At 37.1% G+C, this 21483-nt stretch overlaps 1 protein-coding gene across 1 annotated transcript; it reads right to left on the bottom strand.

Moving 5' to 3' along the window:
* Nucleotides 1-966: 966 nt before the first annotated feature.
* On the bottom strand, nt 967-15110 carry ARF4 (ARF GTPase 4). The gene is made up of 6 exons (XM_087709029.1): nt 14752-15110; nt 9592-9672; nt 8258-8367; nt 6999-7070; nt 3273-3398; nt 967-2180 (listed from the first exon to the last, which is right to left on the bottom strand). Exons 1-6 carry the CDS (start codon nt 14816-14818, stop codon nt 2094-2096), a joined length of 543 nt encoding a protein of 180 aa, XP_087565155.1. The 5' UTR covers nt 14819-15110; the 3' UTR covers nt 967-2093.
* Between the last annotated feature and the right edge of the window lie 6373 nt (nt 15111-21483).

Raw genomic sequence — 21483 nt, 5'->3', positions numbered from 1 at the left:
GCAAATGTATCCCTTAAGAACAGCGTCTTTAAAAAAATTAAATCTTTGTTTCCTTTGACGGCATTCAGGCAACCTTGCCTAAGATATACAAACTGGAAGGAATGTAGTGTGAGCTATTTGTTTTTAAGTTATTTTCAGGTTTGAACATCAGATTTAGTTTTTTCTCGTTTGAATAGCCTGGCAATATTAAATGTTCCTGCTTAAGACTGGAATGAGAACATAAGTCAAAGAAACAATGCTGATCTGTGCAAGCCCTATTAAGTAACACAAGGTCTGATTGGCTTAATGTAACCAACAATTTTCTGAGTAGATATAGGAATGTTATAAAAGTAAAGTATTTGACAAAATATCTGATAACATTCTGGTAGATAGAACGATTACTAAATGTATACATACATGGCTGAACATTTATACAGTTAAAGTAAAAAACTGGAGAAGGCATCTAATGGAGTGCCAAAACATGCAGTCATGAGACCAATATTCCTTAACATTTTTATTAATGACTAGGATGAAGAGGTAGATGGAAATAATGGATTCTGTGGACACTACATAGTGCTATTACATCCCAACGTTTGCAAAGTACTGATGACAGTTCTCAAATTGTGCTAATTTCTTAAATACCATAATTTGTCAAAAGTATAACAAGCCAAAGAAGATATTATGGCTTAATATGAAGTATGAAGCTAATGTATGTATTATGTAAATTTAGCAATTTGGAGAATTATTTGAATGATATAAAGTAATTCAATAAATTAAAAATTCAGTTTTAAATGCCTCATTTTTGGGGTGCTAGTTATAAATGAGTTTAAAAGACATTAGAAAATTCAGATTTTGAGAAGAGATATATGAAAATTTCCAAATTAAGTGGCTATCAGACTATCTAAGCATCAAATAATTGACTACGTGGGACTCACAGGACAATTGCCAGCAAACCAAAGTGTTCTGTCAATCATTAATGAAACAGACTCTTTGGGCAGTTTGAACTTTATTACATTCTGAACTCTAAGTACTCTCATATCTGGACATCTTAAAAGGATTTAATTTACAGCTTCAAAACACTTTTACAAGATTTAGCTTTGATAATTAATCAGTTATGTTGTACACAACTTTTAACTGCCCATCTTAATTTTTTGCCAAATTGAAAACAATTCAAAATCTATTCAGATCTGTTTGTGTTCAAGGTACAGAAAAAACTCCGTTTATTGAAAAAGAATCCGTCACACATTCATTATCAGTTCCACAAACGTAAGATTCAAGGAGCATACAACAAAGCTATACATTTTTATCATTTTAATTAGGAATAATTCTGAATAGGTTATAAAGAAATTAATCCATCAAGTCTGAAGAATTTTCAAAATCTCTTCATGAAGATATGTTCACCAATAAACAGTAAAACTTTAGCAGAACTATTATACACTGGGCAAAACAGGCTGATACTGAAAGCAACATGCAAAAAGAAAAAAAAAAGACAATCTGCTGAATATTTAAAAACTCCAATGAGCTTGTTGCAACCAGCACAGTAAGTATTATCAGGCTGAGTTCACACAAAGGCAAAAGTGGGTCAATTGAAAAGGTGGGGGTTAATAAAATGTTCCTCAGTGCAGAAGATTTGAATAGTGTTTTAGAGGATTCTTGGCAACATTAGGAAGTGTTTTTATAAGGGAGAGAAATAAATATAAATGGAATGCTAGATTAAGTCAGCAGACTGTCTTATGGAATGAAACAAGGATTGGTAACTTAGGAGATAAGAGGGGTCTTAAATATACTTAATTGAATTGGGGCTCAATAAGCATTCAATAGATTTCAAAGTCACAACTATATTCAGGCATTTAGGCTAACAACAAAAAGAAAAATCAGAAGATACACTTTTTTTCCAAATTAAGGAGTTTCTCTTTAACCCAAGTCTAGTGTTACCTTGGCAACATAGCTTGGAGAACAATAATTGGCAACAAAATAAGTAAAAATGCTGTAATATCCTGCCCAAATCAGTTCCAGATACTGTATAATAAACCAAGATGCAGCTAATTTTGATGTAACAAGCCTAGACCACTTATATCAAACGTGTCCTTGGTGCGAAAGTCATCCAGTTGCAGTTAACGCTTTGATAGCTCATTTGACAGCCAATCAAGTCCCTCGTATAGACCAGTACCTTGTGTAGCACAGGTAGCCTGAACATACCACTGTAAAAAGAAGGAAGTGATATTTTTAATATTCGGGACTGTTCTTGAGAACACATTTCAGTTCTGAAATCCAGGACAAATCCCCATGCCTCCCACTATATTAAGCAATTCTAAATCAGAACATAGGCAGGGATGTCAAAAAACATCCTGGAAGAAGGCAAATGCAACCAACTTCAGTACTGCTGTCATCTCTAAAGGTAAAGGCTCCCCTGGCATATACATGCTAGTCATTCCCAACTCTAGGTGGCGGTGCTTAGCTCCGTTTCAAAGCCGAAGAGCCAGCACTGTCTGAAGACGTCTCTGGCATGACTAACGTCGAAGGTGCATGGAACGCTGTTACCTTTCAACCAAAGGTGGTTCCTATTTTCCTACTTGCATTTTTACGTGCTTTCAAACTGCTGGTTGGCAGAAGCTGGAACAAGTAATGGGAGCTCACTCTGTTACGCGGCACTAAGGATTCGAACTGCCAACCTTTCTGATGGACAAGCTCGGTGTCTTAGCCACTGAGCCACTGCGTCTCTTTTTGCTATCATCTCTAGCAATTACTAATTGCTGAAGGGGTCTTTTATGCAAAATTATAGTCAAAGACAGTGTAGGTTTTAACTTGAATGAATAAAAAACCTTATTATTTCATTTTTATAGTAACTCTTCCTTCCACAGTAGGCCAGAATGATTACAGATTAATATAAAGGTAGCCCTTGCTAAAATGATTACATATAATATCAACGAAATCAGTCCTAAAAGAAACACAAATTTTAATATTGCTAAACATAACTACAATTGTTTTAATTGTCATAATTATGATCTTATCTTAATTATCAATGATTTCTTTCTTAGCATAGAAAATACAATCTTTGTCACTCTAAAAATAGAATTGTAATTCGGCTGAGAAGTTTGTTGTTGCTGACAGCTGAAACTGAAGTTTAGAAACTCTTTATGCCATTCTGCCTTTGCAGTATCAAGTGCCACATACACATTTGGGTGTTGTTTTCTGAGGAAAACACAGCCCTGCATGATAAACACAAATACTTTTACCAAATGTCAGCTTTTCATTCAGAAGTTTCACTGAATGTAGAAAATTTCAGTACTTACAGTTCTATTACGCAGGGACTGAAGGCCTAGTTTATCTGTCATTTCACTGATTGCCATGGCATTTGGCAAGTCTTGTTTGTTTGCAAAAATAAGCAGCACCGCATCTCTCAACTCATCTTCTTGAAGCTGGAGGAAAAAAAAACATTATAACTTCTATCTTTTGACGTTTCTAACAAGCAAAAACCTACAAGGGAAGAAGACAACTGCATTGGCTGTATTTTTCCTTTATTTCCCCAAATGGTATTCAGAAACAAAGGTGATGAAATTATCACTAACAGCCAGTTTGGTGTAGCAGTTAAAGTCTGGCCTAAAAACCAGAAAACGGTGAGTTCTAGGCTTCCCTTTGGCCTGGAAGTCAACTGGGTGACCTTGGCCAAACACCATCTCTCAGCCCAACCCACCTCACGTCGTTCTGAGGAGAAAATAGGTGAAATCATAGGTATATTCACTGCCTTGTGTTCACACGCACACACAAATAAAAAGGTGGCATATCTAATAATAATTACTACTACTACTATTACTACTACTACTACTCGTCAGATGAGAAATGGTATACTATGCTAAAGTAGCTCCTGGAAGTATAATGTTATTGCAAATAAACAAAACATGCCAAAACTGATCATGCCATTCTTACTTTTCCCATGGCTAAAAGAAAGGCTGGTAATCTAGTCCATACTTTTGAATTATGGAAAAAAGTTATGAAAACATTTCAATTGACTAAAATTATGATGAAAACTAGATGTCAAAACCTATAGGTTCCTTTGGTGACAACAATGGCAGATGAAAGATGACAACTTGGAATGAAAGAGAATTTAATTATGAAGAGTGTAAACTAACTAATAAAATGAATGAATGAGAGAATAGATACATTGTATATCTGAAGTTAAGAGAAAGAACAAGAATATAAAGGTATCTGATCTTGTAGATTGACAATGAATGCAGGGAAGCAATAGTACAGGTTTAATTACAAATGGGGAAAAAAAAGAGATGTATGTCAAATACTGAATTTGAGATATGAGTGCTGAATGATAGTAGTAGTAACCTACAGCTTAGAACAATCAGTAACACATTTGGGGAAACGTTGATGTTGCACAACTTTCTGAATGACTCCGAAGTGGAAAAACTCTTCTGTTAAGTGATAGAAATGGATGAGTGGGATTGAAAAGGCACAGAAAAATATAATTTGAATCTTTGAGAATGATGATAGGACAGTACTTGCCTAGCAGAATGTTTTAAATACAGAGTTTAAACACAAATCTATTCAAGCGTACACATGGAAAAGGAAGTGACTGAAAAGCACAGTTGATTCATTTTTGGATGAAAGACAGAGATTTAGTGGTAGCATAATGATGACGAAAAGTTCTGAATATGAGACAGGATGGGAAGGCATTAGAAATTGTGTGTAAAGAATTATATTAGTGTGCCACAGCAACGCGAGTAGTTCTCCACACAAGAAAAATGAAAAAGGGTGATTCATTCATTCATTGTCAAACAAATGTCATCTCAAACTAGTGGTTCTAGGCATTGAAAACAACTTTACATTCTTAGAAGAATCAAATAAAGAAATTGTGGATGAAAAAAAGCATATAAGATAATTACAAATTGAATAAGAAAAAGATACAAATTGCAGAAAAAAGCAGCTGCAAAGAAAAAAATTTAAAGAAGCAGAACAATGCTCAGAAATTTGATAAAAATAAAACATTGTTTTGGAAGTGGGTGAACTAAACCAAGAGACCCCAGCAAAATATATAAGATTATGAAATATTATGAGAGAAAATGAAATGAGGGAATGTCAGGAACTTTTTAGAGATTTGAATGAAAGGAACTATACGCTGAAGACAGGAATGAAAAGTCTATGATTGTCTGAAGAAAAAATGACGAAAAGAAAGTAAAAAATATAACTAGGTTGAAAAAATAGCAGTTGTACGTATAAGCAGTGTAATTGGATAAATGTTGAAAAATTGATACAGAATGACTGTGCAATTGATTTTCCATATGTATAAAGGCTTCAGCTGTGTTTCAAATTTGGGAGAATCGATTATTGTCTCTTTGCAAAAGGAAAAGGGAGCAAGTGTGAATGCAAAAACTACAGGGAGGATTTCTTGGTTAAGTGTCCCAGGGAAGGTGCTTGGCAGAATTCTGAATGAAATGGTACCAAGAGTTGCACTAAGCCAAATGTGGTCTGGCTTTATGCAGGGCATGAGGTATGCAGACTAGTTTTCTGCATTAGGAAATGAATTCAATGAAAAATGTACTCAGGTGATAATGAATCTTAGGTCCTTATTGGACATTCAGAGAGAGAGCATCTTATGTGAATGTGTGATTAGTTATTGAACATTATAAGACCTGTATATAAAAAAATAAAGTATTAGTATTAAATGGACAGCAACTCAAAAGGCTCAACCCTGAGTTAGAAGCAAGGAAAGCTCTCTTGACTGTTTAAGGTATTTATGGGTAAATTTCTAAAGAATGCTGATAGAGATGTTATAGGCATGTCATGTAGGAACATGAATGAGCATGTACCTTTGTATTCAGATGCCATGTTGCTAGCTGAGAATCTAAACTGTTTGCAGAAAATATTAGATAAGTGATATATAACAAGGAAAATGAATCTGAAAAGTAATTGTCAGGGTTCCAAGTAACACCCCCAACCAATGAAGACTCCAAGGCCAGCAGTTCCTCCAAGGCTGACAGTAATATTGGTATTTTTAATGTTGTTTGCCTCCTAGCATCTTTAGGAAGTCAGGCAGTTTTATATTTGATGAATAAATGAAATATCCAAGAAGAAAAGAAAGTGGTATAAGTAAATCCAAGCTATACATCAATGGTGGCAAGCAGGAGCAATTGATTGAGTTTGTGTACCTTGGTAGAATGCCTATTAAAAATGGGGAAAAATGGGGAAGAGATCTCAATATGTACAAACACTAGTAGAAATGTAATGGGGATATATGTGCTCTACTGCACAAATATTCTCTAAAAAGTGAAAACTACTTTATATAAATGCATATTTGCACCTACTTTTTATGCCAGAAGCATAAAAGTAGACTGAATGCTGTAGGACTGGATCACTTAGGAATTGTGTGCGGTTAAACCAGAGAAAAAGAGTCAAGAATGAATCAGCGTTGAAAGATTGTGACTGAATATAATAACATGTAGCCAATAGAAAAGAAATAGTAGGTTGGTTATCACTGTGAATGAATACGACTGAATGGCAAAATAAATGAACCATGGAGGAATGTGAGGAGCAAGAACATGGCTGGATGCAATTGACAAGAGGGAGGCAAGATGTCTGAAGGCTAAAAGGCAGAGGAGGGTCTGGAGACAGTAAAAGCAAGGATGATTTACAAAGACAGAAAGTTATGAAGTGGTATAGCAAGAAGGGTTGGTATGAACTAGGTTTAACAATAATCCCTTTTCATTTTCTTATCTTGTGCCCTAAATTCCTTATGTTTACAATTTCTATTTTTCCTATGCTTTACATAATATTTAGTCTCCAAACAAATTGCATATATGTAACCTTAAAGAGTTGCAGGCAGATGACATACTTGCACTTCATGTACTCTAAAACACCTCTACCTAATTATTTCCATAGCCCTAAAACATGCAATAATGTCTCTGAACATCCTATTTGATTTTTTTTGTTATTTTATATTCCAGTTTTAATATTTTTAAAAGAAACTCTGTTGTCACATTAGCACAGAAATTGTCACATTCTGATTAAGTTACCATTTTCTGCAATTCTTCTGCTGCTTCTTGAATTCTCTCTCTGTCATTGCTATCTACCACAAAAATGAGACCCTGGAGAGGGGAAAGTATTGATTAATGTGGTGAGATAATAATAAATAAAAAGATTCAAGTCAAGTCTGCCTTGATTTCATATATCTTTATCTCCAAAATAGTTTCAGATGTGAAACCATGCAAAATATCAAGCTTTTTTTTTTCCTGACATGCAATCTATTCCTATGTGCCAGTACTTCAGAAGAGCCAGGAAATGGTCAGGAAAGTATATCCAAACTTTAGAATTTATGATAGCTTTCAATAAAAAAAACCCATGTCTTCAGCTACTAATGAATTAACACTATTTAATTAACTTGCTATAGCAACCATAAAGAATGCATCTCCATTAGATAATTAAGACTACTATTTCTATCAAAGTTCACAAAACAGTCCTACTAAGTGATATCATAAGATTTCTTCTTCAGTTTAAGTTTTCAAACGGTTAACTTTTTGGAGTAATTATTTAGTTTCCATTCCTGCACTGAGCACTGGACTAAATGGGGCCTTTTGTCTTTGTTAGGCTTCACATGTGCTATTTGTGCTCCAAATATAGTTTTGCCCATCAATGACTGAATTTCTCTATTAAGCGAAACAATTTTGCTGTGTGGGGATAGTGCCATGGAGAACTATATTTAACAGTCTGCCCTCTGATGCAAAGGAATGGAAACAATGTCCAATGTCTCAGCTCACCTTGTATGTTTCATAAGATTGGAAGAGGAGTACAGCTCATGAAAACAACTGTGCAAGTAATATGCGATAGTTACTATATGCTGCCTTTTCCATTCCCAACCACTTGGGAAATGCTGGGAACCAAGTATCTATACAGCCACACTGTTGTAGTTAATTCTTCAGCCTTACGAAATCATAAGCCCAAGGGACCTATGTCTCACCTAACTACAGTTTGCAATGAGGACATCACAGATAAAGTCCTTAAACCTTGACCTGTCATGCTGGCTTCTGGAGAAACATAATCTTATTCAATGGATGAGATTAACATTTTGTACTGGTTTTAGCTATAGGACTCCATCCCCAACAAGTACAAATAAATAATAAAAGCAAACATAAAAAAATCAGTTAATTAAATACATTTTAAAAAATAACATAGCACCATGAAATAAAGCAAATTAAGGATGTTATTTAAATCCTAAATAATTGAGAGTCATTAATTCAATGAGTGTTTAAAAAATAAATAACTTGCTAGAAATTACCTGTGTGTTCTGAAAATAATGCCTCCAGAGTGGTCTAATTTTATCTTGACCACCAACGTCCCAAACAGTGAAACAAATATTTTTATATTCTACTGTTTCCACATTAAAGCCTAAAGAAAAATAAGAAAATTATAACTACCAGAAATATCAATTACAACAAATTGCAATATTATTCAAACTATCCAGTTTTAAGGACATTTCAATGCTTAAATAGCTGATTGAAGTAGGTGTGGGGATGGCATTACATAAACCTGACAAAAACAAAATATACTCACAAAAAGCTAAAAGTACATGTTTAATGTTTAATAAATGTTTAATGTTTAATAAATTTATATGCCGCCCAATCCCGAAGGACTCCGGGCGGCTTACATAAAAACAATTTAAAAGAACACTAAAAAGTTTAAAAAGTAGAAGACAAGGCAAGTTAAAAGACACAACATGCACTCAACCTTAGTGGGGCTGGACCTCATTCAAGAAGTCAACAGTCCCAGGCCTGCAGGAAAAGCCAGGTCTTAATAGACTTTCAGAAGGCCGTGAGAGTGGGGAGGGTCCGGATCCGTGGGGGTAAATCGTTCCATAGGGCCGGGGCAGCTACAGAGAAGGCCCTCCCCCGAGGAGCCGCCAAACAACGTTGTCTAGTTGACGGCACCCGGAGAAGGCCCATCCTGTGAGATCTTATCAGACGTTGGGAGGTATGTGGCAGAAGACGGACCCGAAGATATACAGGTCCTAAGCCATGTAGGGCTTTAAAGGTGATAACCAGCACCTTGAAGCGCGTTCAGAGCCCAATTGGGAGCCAGTGCAGCTCACGGAGGATGGGTGTAATATGGGTGTAACTTGGTACACCCAATATCGCTCGCACGGCTGCATTCTGGACCAGTTGTAGTCTCCGAACGCTTTTCAGGGGCAGCATAATTTGTTTAGTCACGTTTTAAAAATTATAGTGCTAGAACAAGAAATTCAACAAAGATTTTATTTCTTGAGTTTTTATCTCAGCTTGTAGAACATTTTTCAATGTTGGCTTCTTTGGGTTTCTTTTATCTGAATAGTTTATCTTGGAAGCAAACAAGTAGCAGGAAAAATTGTGTACTGGTCATAGACACTTTCATCTCTGGCTCTAGAATTTCTCTTTGTTGGGATTATTCCTCAAAACAAGTATCTTTAGACATAAAACGTAAGAGCTCAGTAATAATGTACCATAAAGAGTGTAATAGTCTAGAAATTTCATTCAAGCCTATACTGTGACAAACTGCAATTCTCCTATAAACCTAAACTTAACGAAGATTGTTGTTTGTTTATAATATTAACAAATTAATGTATTCCCATGTTCTTACCAATTGTTGGAATTGTAGTGACAATCTCTCCTAATTTGAGTTTATAGAGAATGGTGGTTTTTCCAGCTGCATCCAAGCCAACTAGGGGGGAAAAACAATAAAGCCAATTTTCACTCTTCACACTTTTTACAACAGATTCAGTCATGTGTGTTTTTTCAAAATAGATTTTCTATCCTGTAAAGTTCCTTGTCCATCTCCCAGGGTGTGTTGTATCATAATTTTACTCTACCTAAATATATAATGAAAATACAATTTATTTTCTCTCTTCATTTTGCAATTTATTTTCCTATTTTGAGATTTGTAACTGGTCTCCTCACTTCCAAACCAGCTGCTTAACCAAAAAAGTTAAATAGCATAAGCAAGAGTTCTGAATATTAATTCTGGTCCACTAGAACTGGTATTCAGTATAGTTTGTAATATTATTGTTTCTGCCTCTAGGTCATCTGAAATATTCAGCTTTGTATCATTTTGGGTCCCAAATAGAAGGTTCCCAAAGTCTCCTCAACACACGACTGTACTAACTCTGAACTGGCAATTGGCAAGTCTGAATAAAAGTGAACAACAAACGATATGTGCCAATCAACACTGATAAAAATTTAATTCACTATAGGAAAAGAAAAACCTCTCCATAGCTCTCCCTGCAACATCAGTATCAGGGGAAAAAATAGCATCTTTCAAAGAGGACCATGGGGAGGGGAGGAAATATTAGCATACTTATAGAAAAATACAAGATTTACAGAATTATACTAAAATTGTGTTTTCCTTTTAAAAACATATGGTATTATTGAAATGCATGTTTCTATAAAGTTCAAATTTACATGTGTTATACTCTATACTGAGTAACTATAATTTGTTAAGAGTTTTCCAATTAACTTTTAAAAAATAAAGACATATTATATTTTTACATAGGTTTTCATTAAATAAAAGTAAATATGTATTCTGAGCCTTATTTAGAAAAGCAGATATCTTATAAATACTTATAAATACAAAGCTGTTTTAGCATTGTTTTTAGCATTTAGCATTATTAATGCTAATAATGCAGTTTCAGTTTGAGGCTGAAATATATTAGATCTTAAAATAATACAAAAAACCCATGATGATTTTGCATAAAGAAATTAAAACTCAAGAACTCACAAACTTTTGCATTACATGTTGTCATCCTTGAGAGATGAGAGATACAGTATTTTGTAATACAGCAGAATGCTAAGGATTAGCTTGGGAATTACACTTCTTTTTACAAACAGCATTTCATAATTATTTAGAAAGCATGCTGGGGATCCCAAGAACTGTAATTGAAAAAGACTGTATATTGGCTTCTTTCCTCTGCAGACTTATGCATCCCCAAATGCTTAGAGATATAATGAGAAGTATGTAGTACAAAGCACAGGATTGTCATAAACAAATCAAGCAGATTCTGTATGAATCTCCCAAATGTGGAAGCTAAATGGAATTGCAAGGTGAAAAGGGGAGAGGAAAATTCATATTGTTACAAGTTTTAAGATCTAAGCCAAGGTTTCATATGAAATGTTATGCAGTGGAACATAGAAATAAAAATGTCCAGAACACTGCATTAATTTTAGGACCTATGCAAAGAAAAGCAACAATAGCTGAAAAAATATAGTCCTACATAAGCACTGAACAGGCTAATTCTTCCCACAGCTCTTTTTACTTTATAACATCAGACATATGCCTATGAAGATATGTTTTTGATTTGCATGCAATCCAATCATCTAGTTAATTCTCATATAGTTTACTTAACTCTCAAACTGAGCCATGGCTGATGTATAGAATCAAAGTCTGAAATTGTGGCTTGTTATAAAAATAAGGAAGAATCACAGAACTGGAGCTGAACCAAACTTAACTTCTATGGCTCAGCATATCCTGCAAAAGTGCCCAGTCTTTCCCTCAAAGAACACCTTCCCAGATTGTTATTTCTTTCTTACAGTGGCAACTCTTCACACAGTGGTCTTCTATTTTTTGATGCATTTAACACCACAAAATAAAATTCATTATATTTTCTCCTCAGAGTGCACCATTTTCATGTGTAAACTGAGAGATGCTCTTAGAAGAAGACTAGAGAGAGGTGCATGGGAATAGAAATGGGATGATACACTCTGCTTTTTGATCGGTTAAAAATATACAAAGCAAGGTTGAAAATGGTGTGATAACATTATCCCACAGCCAGAAATCAGATATATAACATTCTCAAGAAGGAGAAAAGGGCTTTAGAGATCTTATCACAAAATTTTAAAAAAACTATGTTTTTTTCACGGCAGCTAAGCTTCTGAAACTACACCTTTTTTCTTCACATTCTTACTTACCAAAGTGAAAAATACTCTGGACTAAAATGGAGATTCTTATCTAGGGTATGGTCACTGATTGAAATACTTTAAAATATATGTAAAATATATTATTAACAGAAACAACTTTATCATTGTTGAGAACATCTGGAACAGTTAAGCTGAAGCTGTACAGGAAAAAATACAGTTGAGCATTTTTACAGGATTTTAAAAAACGATTAAAACATATCAATATTATTTCCTAAAGACTGGCACTTATACTAGTAATAGTCAATGACTATAATAGCTGTAATAATATTAATCTGCTATAATAAAGCCTAGCATTGCTAATATCCAATGATTATAGAATGATTTTCCAATTATGCCTCCCTATATAATATAGCTTGTTCTGTTCAAACCCTCAACCCTCTGAAGCTATGTTGGGGCAGGATGAGAAAAGAAAGTTTAGTTTTGTGCACTCTGGGTTGTTGGTTTTTCATGTGCACTGGACCACTGTGAGACAATTCCCACACACCCAGTTGTACTGCAAAATTCAGATATGCCCTCAAATGCTTAACCCATTTCTAAAACATAACATTTTTTATTGACAGAAGAAATAGTTTTCTTGAGTTTTGGTCTTTCTGTGTAACATTCCAAATTTTGGTGGAATCATGCAGAATTAACATGAAATGTTAAAAAAAAACCCACACTGAGATAGTTTTATCAGCAAATGAAAGTCAAGCTGATACACCTGACCTACAATGTCCATGAAAGAACATGTTCTCGTGTACCCTCTCACTTTCTGTACTGTATGCACGAGAAAGTCTGATGTATTCTTCACTGGATGAATAAACAGAAATTTGTTGCTGTGCCCAATACAGGTAGTCCTTAGTTTACAACAGTTCACTTAGTGATCGTACAAAGTTGCAACGGCACTGACAAAAATGACCACTATGACCATTTTTCGGACTCATGACCATTGCAGCATCCCCATGGTCATGTGATTTACATTCAGATGCTTGACAGGTGATTCACATTTATGATCGTTGCAATGTCCCAGGGTCAGGTGGATTACCTTTTGACAAGCAAAGTCAATGGGGAAACCAGATTCACATAACAGCCAGGTTACTAATTTAAGACTGCAGTAATTCATTTAACAAATGTGGCAAGAAGAGACATAAAATATGATAAAACTCACTTAAATTTCTCACTTAGCAACATAAATTTTGGGGCCAATTGTGGTTGGAAGTTGAATGTATTGGATTTGCATAGTTTAATTTGGTACAAAAGCCATGCTTTAAACAGTTTTCAAATCCTGTTAACATAACAACTAGCCAAGGAAGGCAGCACTTTTAGTACTGAAACATGAAGCAAGAAAAGTCTCATTTAAATTTGTCATATACTGTAGTTTCAATTATAAACTGAAACTAATTTAAATCTAAAACTTGAAACTTCCAAAATTCTCTTCTGGCTCTTAGTAGTGCGAGGAGACACATAAATCAAACTAGGCCATATTTTCATTTTTCAAGTTAGAATTAAGATATATATTAAACAAGATTCAGAACATATGCTGGGTTTCTGCAATCCTGCTTACCTTACTATTCATAACCCACTAAAAATTCTTACACATACCACACTTTCTGAATAAAAAGAATATCTTCAGGCAGCTGAAATATATATATTTAAAATTAAGCTTAGATGAAGAAAGAAAATAATGTTATCCTTAGCTACATGAGGATAACAGAAAATGTTAAGAGAAAGTACAATTCTGCAATTTGAAATATTTTCACATCACATAATTTCAAATACACATACTTACACATTTAACCTGATGGGAGAGATACAGTTCAAAACCATGGCTATTTTAGAACAGCAACTATATATTTAGGACAAATTCTCAAAGTAATATTGTAGGCTACCAGCAACATACATACATACATACATACACATACTTACATATGTATATGTATATATATATACTTTTATACGTCTTTTTTCTGACTGTTTTTTTCCTTGTTATTCATGTCAATACTGAAAAGTATTTTTAGTATCTCCGTTTAAAACCCATCTCCCAATAGCAAATACTAAAAATATATGTGCTAAAGGTCCAGCTTCATACACTGAAGCATACATCCATTTGTACAGTTAACCTTTCAACTTAAGCCCTTGTAACAAACGATGTGAGAAAAGGTCAATTAAAAAAAAGGGGGGGAAGAAACCATAAGCGACCTTGATTCAATTGTCTATTAAGTGTTAGGGCACCTGTCCTCTCTTTACTTTATTCTAACCCTCTTCCTCAGGCGGAAGAAATAGGAGAAAATAAAAGGAGGCTGTTTTTACAAAAGGAACCCTAGCAACCATGAGGGCTTTTTGCTAAGACTTATTTTGAAACACAGGAAGAAGAAGCCCCATCGCACGGAAAACAAACCACATCCTGGCCGGGGCCTCCGGGGGGAGCAGGCGGGGGGGCTGGAGAGACAATCGCCTTGACCTAAACCACCTTCTGCGGTGGATTCCTTGGGAAGATCCCGACCATCCGGGCTCCCACCACTCGAGCCTCCAATCCCACCCCGCTTCTCTCTCTCTTTTCCCTTTCTCTTTCGGCGCTTCTTTCGCCTCCGGCCTAAGTTGCGCCCCTGCCTGCCGCCCAAACGAGGCGTTCGAAACCCCGCCAGGCAACAGTAGCGGGCAACCCACCCAAGCCTCCCCCGCCCTATGGCTACGTGGGAGCCCCGAGCGCGGCGAGGAAGCAGTCTAGTCTCCCGAGCGACGCGTTGGGCCGCCTGCTATATGCCCGGGGTGGGGTCGCCGCAGGCTGTCCGGGGAGGAAAGGCTGCCGAGCGCGGGGGTGCGGAATACGGCTTGTTCGCGCCGCTCTCACCCATGAGGATGCGCATCTGTTTCTTGCCGAAGAGGCGCGAGAAGAGCGAGGAGATGGTGAGGCCCATGGCGGCTCCCGGCTGGGGCGCTGCGGCGCAAGGAGCGAGCGGGATGGCGCTAGCCGCGTCGAAGGGGTGGGGGAAGGCAGCAGCAAGCGACCCGAACGTCGGTCCCTCCTGCTCGCTTTCTTTTTCCTCCGCTGCTTTCCTCTCCGGGTGGCGATGAGCTACGGCGAGGGCGCTGGAAGGAGCTCGCGGCGTTCCGCTCACCGAGGCTGCTCTGTCTGCGTCCGGGGGAGCCTGGCTCGCCTCTTCTTCGCTCGCTCTCTGCCACGTCACGACCGCCCCGGCTCCAACGCGGACAGAAACGCGTCACGCCCGCCACATCCTCACCGCGGCGCCGCCCCCACGAACCTTGGAATCAGCCTCGCGAAGGGTAAAAAAAAAAGACTACAACTCCCGGGATGCTCCTAGCTAGCAAGCCGCCTTGGAAAGCTTGAGTCTTACGCTGTGCGGCACGACGGGAAAAATAGTTTTTGAGCAATCCGGTGGTTTAGCCTTTCCAAATGGAATGTGACGCGGGGCATGCTGGGGGCTGTAGTAATTTCTTTTTAAAAACCCTTTTACAAACACCTCTTCCGGGTTTTTTTCCTGCTGCAATGTGTACTGGGAGGCATAGCCTTTCTAGGCGAAGCGCGAGGCCTACTTCCGGTTTGTAGTGCCTTAAACAAAGGTAGTGTCTTTTCAGTTGCCACAGGTTTAATTCTGACAAGTAACAGATCTGGTGATGAAACTGGCTGATGACGCTTTAGATTCCAGCCGCTCCGAGTGTCATATGATGAAAGGAAATCATCTGGGAGGGATTCATTGCAGATCAGCAAAGGTCTATTGGACTATCAACAGCAGTAACAAAAACTGCTTTAAATCTAGAAAAAATTGGGAGAAAATTAGGAGCTTGTCTATCAAAGAATGTGTGCACACAGTATTGATACTGACATTCCTGGTGTGAACCCCAATGGTTCCTCTACTTTTATATTCAGTTTTTGCAATTGTTCTTTACTTTCGTAATTGGTTCTTTACCAATTTGGGTCTGAGCCTGGTGCCAAAGCCAATGATGGACGCCAGACACGAGGCGCAGGTTTTCTGCTTTTTATTGGAGTATTCCAAGGAAAAGGGTTCCTGGTCAAAAGGCCAAGAACAAAGGACTAAGAAAACTTTATATATTTTCACGAAAGGAGAACACAGGACAAGGTGAAATAATAAGAAATATCATCTAATAAACATTTTAGCAATAATTCTACAATTTGTTCTATTGGTCTATAGCTGTCCCATTCCTAAGCCTTGGCTAATGAATGCTCCAGGAGTTATCTAACAGACATTTCATTTGCTGCTGGCCATCTCTACTTTTAGCTGAGGTCTGCAAGTTGTCTAATTCTTGTTACTTTTACCAACTTTCTAACTACCCATAATTGCTACAAGCTTTACACATGCATATTTCCTGTTGATAAGCATTCTTTGTCTTGCCAGACAGATACACACACCTCAATTACAGTCTTCCTGATTTACTTTCAAGTGTGTGCCATGACCTTGCTTTAGCAGCTATCCCATCATTTGAGTCTGCGGACTCCTGAAAACTGCTTGGACTAGTCTCTCCAACTTTTTTGGCAAGTTTTGTTGGAAGTGGTTTGCCATTGGCTCTTTACGAGGGCTGAGAAAAGGTGGGCCAAGGCTGTGCCTAAGGCACAACTAGTACTCAAAGTCTGGTTTTTAGCTTGCCATGTTAACTGTGCCAAACTGGCTTTCCTTACCTTTATATACCAGTACTGTTATTCATCTATCCACTAGTACTTGAGATTCACTAGGGAAGAAGTTAAATCACAAAAGTGAAACTTTATCGTTAGGGCAGAATGAACCAACCACTTCCAGTGAACCAAAGATTCAGAGCTGTTCACTCCACATTGTTACCCCCATTTGGTGACAGATGCTCTGATGTTCTATATAGATAAGAGAAAGAGAATGCTGTATTGTCCTTTGTCTTATTCAAGAATACTATCCCAAGCTAGTGTAATATGTGCACTCTCTTCTTCCACAGATGCTGGAAACAAACCAATTCTTAAAAGACCTATGATATCTCTGAAACACTGTCAATCTTTTTTCAAAATATTAGTTACTGTGTACACTATTATGCGTGAGTTGTGCTGATATAAAGTTTATTGAGAATTGGTTTTTGAGAAGTCTTTTTTGTTTGATAAAGATGATTCTTTAGTCTAAAAAGAAAATAACTTCAGTTTAGCCCAAAACAAACTTATTGAAAGTCTTGATGAGTTTAGTAGAATATCAAGCATATGTATTTAGTGTTGCAATATAAGACATATAAACTACCAACATCTACAAACCCAGTCTAAGGTGTTAATCAAAATAATTCTTCATCTAACCAATCAAATATAGTTATTCATATTTGTCTTTGAATTGCAGTGGTTGTTCACAATTTCGAAGTTTTCTTTATCTCCACAAATTACTCAGTGGTGGGTTTCAATTTATTTTACTGCCGGTTTGTTTGTGTGCACTCGTGCAACGCTTTTGTGCATGCACAGAAACATCCGGGCTGGTGGGCGGGGTTCCACCACAAAACCGCGTTCGACTAAAGGGCGCTCGACAAAACCGCGTAGCTGACGTCATCACAGCGCGACAACAGCGCGGAGGAAAAACACGCTGTAAACGCTAAACCTAAAATTAACCCTTAAACCTAAACCTAACCCCCCTAAACCTAATCCTAAACCTAATCCTAATCCTAAACCTAACCCTAAACCTAACCCTTAACCTAACCCTAAACCTAACCCTAAACCTAACCCTTAACCTAACACTAAACCTAATCCTAACCCTTAACCTAACCCTAAACCTTACCCTAACCCTTAACCTAACCCTTACCTTAACTTGAATCGGCTTGCTTTCAAAGCGCTATTTAAAGCGCCCTTCTTCGCGCTCGCTGTTGTCGCCCTGTTGATGACGTCAGCGATGCGGTTTAATCGGGCGCGCTTTAGTCGAGCGCGGTTTTGTCGTGCCACGGGTGGGCGGAGTCTTCCACTGCCGCCACTATCAATTTGCCCGATCCAGGGCGAACCGGCAGAAACCCACCTCTGAAATTACTGGTTATAAATTATGACCATTAAAAATCAGATATATACAATATTCATACCCACCTGAAGTTACATCATCCCTCTAGCTGAATTGACGTAAACCAGTCCTAGTTTTAAGGAGGCAAATGTATGCAGTGGCAGATTTCTCAGTAGGTATCCTTGAATGTTAATTCATTGTGGAAGGACAGAATAAACAATACATGATCTGAAAAACAGCTGAACAAATTAGCAAAATCTGCTTTCTGCTTTAAACAGTAAAATCATCAGAAGCAAATTTGTTTTCTCCTATAATGGATTATAGTTAAGTTTGTATATCTGTTGTAGCAAAAAGAAAGGACCAAATCAGTTCTATTTCAACATAACCTCATATTAAAGTGAAGCTTGCATGCTGAGGTTTTCATTTATCTGTCCTCTACAATTACTATTTTTTCTATTTCAGTACAGATGGTCATCGACTTACAACCACAACTGAGCCCAAAATTTCTAAATGAGACACTTTTTAAGTGAATTTTGCCCCATTAAAGAACTTTCTTGCCATAGTTGTTAAGTGAATCACTGCAGTTGTTAAATTAGTCTGGTTTTCCCACTGGCTTTGCTTGTCAGAAGCTTGCAAAAGTTAAGCAGATGAACCCAGGACACTGTGACTCAAAATATGAGACAGTTGCCAAGTGTCTGAATTTTGATCACATGACCATGGGGCTACTGTAACAGTCATAAGTGTGAAAAACTTTTACTTTTTTCAGTGCGGTTATAACTTTGAACAGTCACTAAATGAACTGTTGTAAGTCAAGGACTACCTATAATCAGTCCCATTTTTGACATCATACTATTCATTCATTCTTTCGCTTTTTCCCTACAGGTATTTTAAAAATATTTCTGAGTAGATCTAAGCAAATAAATAGCTGGCTGTTTGTATATATGCTGTGTTGGTATACCTTGGGTTGAGTTCATGAATGATTTATACTCTTGAAAAATGACATAAGAATTACTTCACTCTCTTACAGGTTCAGGCATCAGGTTCAACATGTTGAATTTAACCATGGTATTTTCAATGTAGTATATGCCTTCACATGTTACAAAATGATGAAAAATATGTGTAGCTCAAGCTTGGCTATTGATTATAGATATGGAAATGGTACATTTTTGCTCTGTGGTCTGTTTTTCTACTATTCAGGCCAGTATATAGTCCTGAGGTTCTTGGTGGTCTCCCATATAAAAATTAATTAGTTCAACCCTGCTTAGGTTTTTCAAATCTGCTAATGCTACTACTTCATGCTACTAGTACCATCCATAAATTAAGAAGAAGGGTGAATCTATTGCTTTAAGATCTCATTTAGCCCATGAATCCCCCTTTGCAGTCATTAACATTATCTCCGATTATGACAGCTGAAAATTGACAGATCATTTCCCACTATTTGGAAGTGAAAACATGAAAACTGACCAATTACATTATTTCTGTTCTTTAAAAAAAACAAATAGAATTTCTCAAAAACAATTGTCTTGAATTCTCTCTGACCAGAAAGGCAGGGTGATGACAACAGTAATAATAATAATAATTGCATCTGAAAAATTTGAAGAACTGAATTGAAATTGAAAGATTATAGCATAAACAGCCATAGTTCAGTGGTCTCATACGACAAAATCTTGGCAGCACTTACAACATATGTGCATTAACAAAATTTCCATCTGTCCGTTACAAAAAGGCTACACTGCTTGGTTCCACACATACACTATACCAATGCATTATGACATCCTAGGTTTGTGAAAAGAATTCAGTGCGTACAAAGGTCAAAACCAGCTAACAAACTAGCAACTATGGTTTCACATTTTTTATATATAACAACAACACCACCACACTTAAATGCAATTCTAAAACATCTAAAGTCCCACTTGAATCACCATCAGCATTGATAAAATCCCCATCAGTCAATTACAAAAGGCAGTTTCATTTGGAAAAACTGGTACATCTTGCACTGATACCTTTAACATCATCAAACAACATTGGCCTATCCCAGGTCCTTGGGAAAGACTGGAGAGGTGGATAATAATGCCAAATCATCTAAATCTTTGGGTGACCATGTGACCCACCATGATAACATAATAACAATATGTGAAATGTGGCTTTAGAGTTTTCATCAGTCTTAAAGTGCTGAGTGTGACTCTTGCTGCCAAAAGGATGTTCACACTTGTCATGTGTGACTTGAGTCATAAATTATGCTAAACCAAAATGAAATGAACTGTTATGTCTGTATCTGGAAAGCTTTTCTAAGCCAAAAAGCTTGCTTTTACTGAAAAAATGAAAAAGTCTAATAAAAACATTAAATACAAATTAAAAATAATTAAAATTTGGGATATATCCAGAATAAAATTTGTGCCCTCAAAGGTAATTTGTTAGGGTTTGTTAAAATACAGCTAATAAATCCTGTTGAGATTTGAAAAAAATGTGTAAAGTTTTCAGATTATTTTTCAGTTTCTCCCACTTTTTAATACCTCTGAGTCAATGAAAGATGTAGTGATATTGAAGCTCACAGGGTGGAGGGTTAGAGACTCCCAACTGCCTCTCCCACAAGCCCTTGAGGCTTCATATTACAAGAAGCTGCTTCCTGCTTATAGTAGCTATTGGTACATTCCTGCATCCACCACTGTCTCCTGTCTAAACCCTGCCTGCAAGCAAGATTGGGTTCTCATGCCTTTACTGCCTTTCTGATCAATATTTGAAAACTGGAGGAAAAAATAGTTAGTTCAGCAGAATAATGCCTCTTTTTCAATAACAACATAAATTGTGGGCAAGCTCCTGGATCTGTGATAGCGAAGATCTTGGATGGATCCTTGCTATCTTCCGCACTATCTTCTTACCCTGCATCATCTGGCAGAAAGAGGATCCTCTGAATATGGAATGGGACAATTCACCACGCCCAACCCACCGTGGCCTTCTTGTTATGGCCATTTCACTGCGGGATAACTCGCCACGGACAATTCCATGCAGGATAAACTCAATGCGATACATGTTATCTGCCACTGGTTTTGTGGGATTTTTTGACATTGTTTCCATTGACACAAATGGAAATAAGGTCAGAGACAGTGGCAGTTAACATTTATTGCATTGAGTTTATCCTGCATGGAGTTGTTCGTGGTGAGTTGTCCCACGGTGAGATCGCCATGACAAGATGACCGTGGAGAGTTGGCTGTGGTGAATTACCCCATCCCCCGTGGAATTGTCCATGGAATGATGGCCATAGTGAGTTGGCCACTGCAAGATGACCACGGTAAGTGGTCCATGGTGAGTTGTCCTACACAAAATGCCGATTTTTAGCGAAATCAGGGAAGTGGGAATCTGAACCATCAGAATGAAATAGTTAATTACACTAAGCCCTGCAATGTTATCTGTCAAGAAGCAAGCAAAGACTTTGCACTTTGAGGAATGAGTTGGAAAGATAGCTGCAGATTAAGAGTGAACATTTTTAGTATTTTGGATTTAATGGATTTTTTTAAAGTATTCCTGCAAGCCTCCTAGAGTTGTTCAAGTAGATAATATCCAAATAATTGAAATCAATTAAATAGTGCCTCCTCTGAACCATTTAACATAGTGTCTAAGAG

Source organism: Thamnophis sirtalis, unplaced genomic scaffold (genome assembly GCF_051295495.1).
Source record: "Thamnophis sirtalis isolate CommonGarterSnake01/CBP01778 unplaced genomic scaffold, rThaSir2_p1.2 scaffold_3, whole genome shotgun sequence".
Taxonomy (NCBI): Eukaryota; Metazoa; Chordata; class Lepidosauria; order Squamata; family Natricidae; genus Thamnophis; species Thamnophis sirtalis.
The sequence above is the reverse complement of the archived record's forward strand: the minus strand, read 5'-3'. Positions and strand labels throughout refer to the sequence as shown.

Bases quoted from the DNA above. Each gene is read 5' to 3' on its own strand.
- ARF4 (XM_087709029.1), bottom strand. From the start codon at position 14,818: ATGGGCCTCACCATCTCCTCGCTCTTCTCGCGCCTCTTCGGCAAGAAA. The intron at 8,368-9,591 runs GTAAGAACATGG...ATTTTTCTTTAG, and splicing joins CACTACAATTCCAACAATTG to GCTTTAATGTGGAAACAGTA. The intron at 3,399-6,998 runs GTAACTTAATCA...TTTTTCCTCCAG, and splicing joins CAGAAGAATTGCAGAAAATG to CTTCAAGAAGATGAGTTGAG.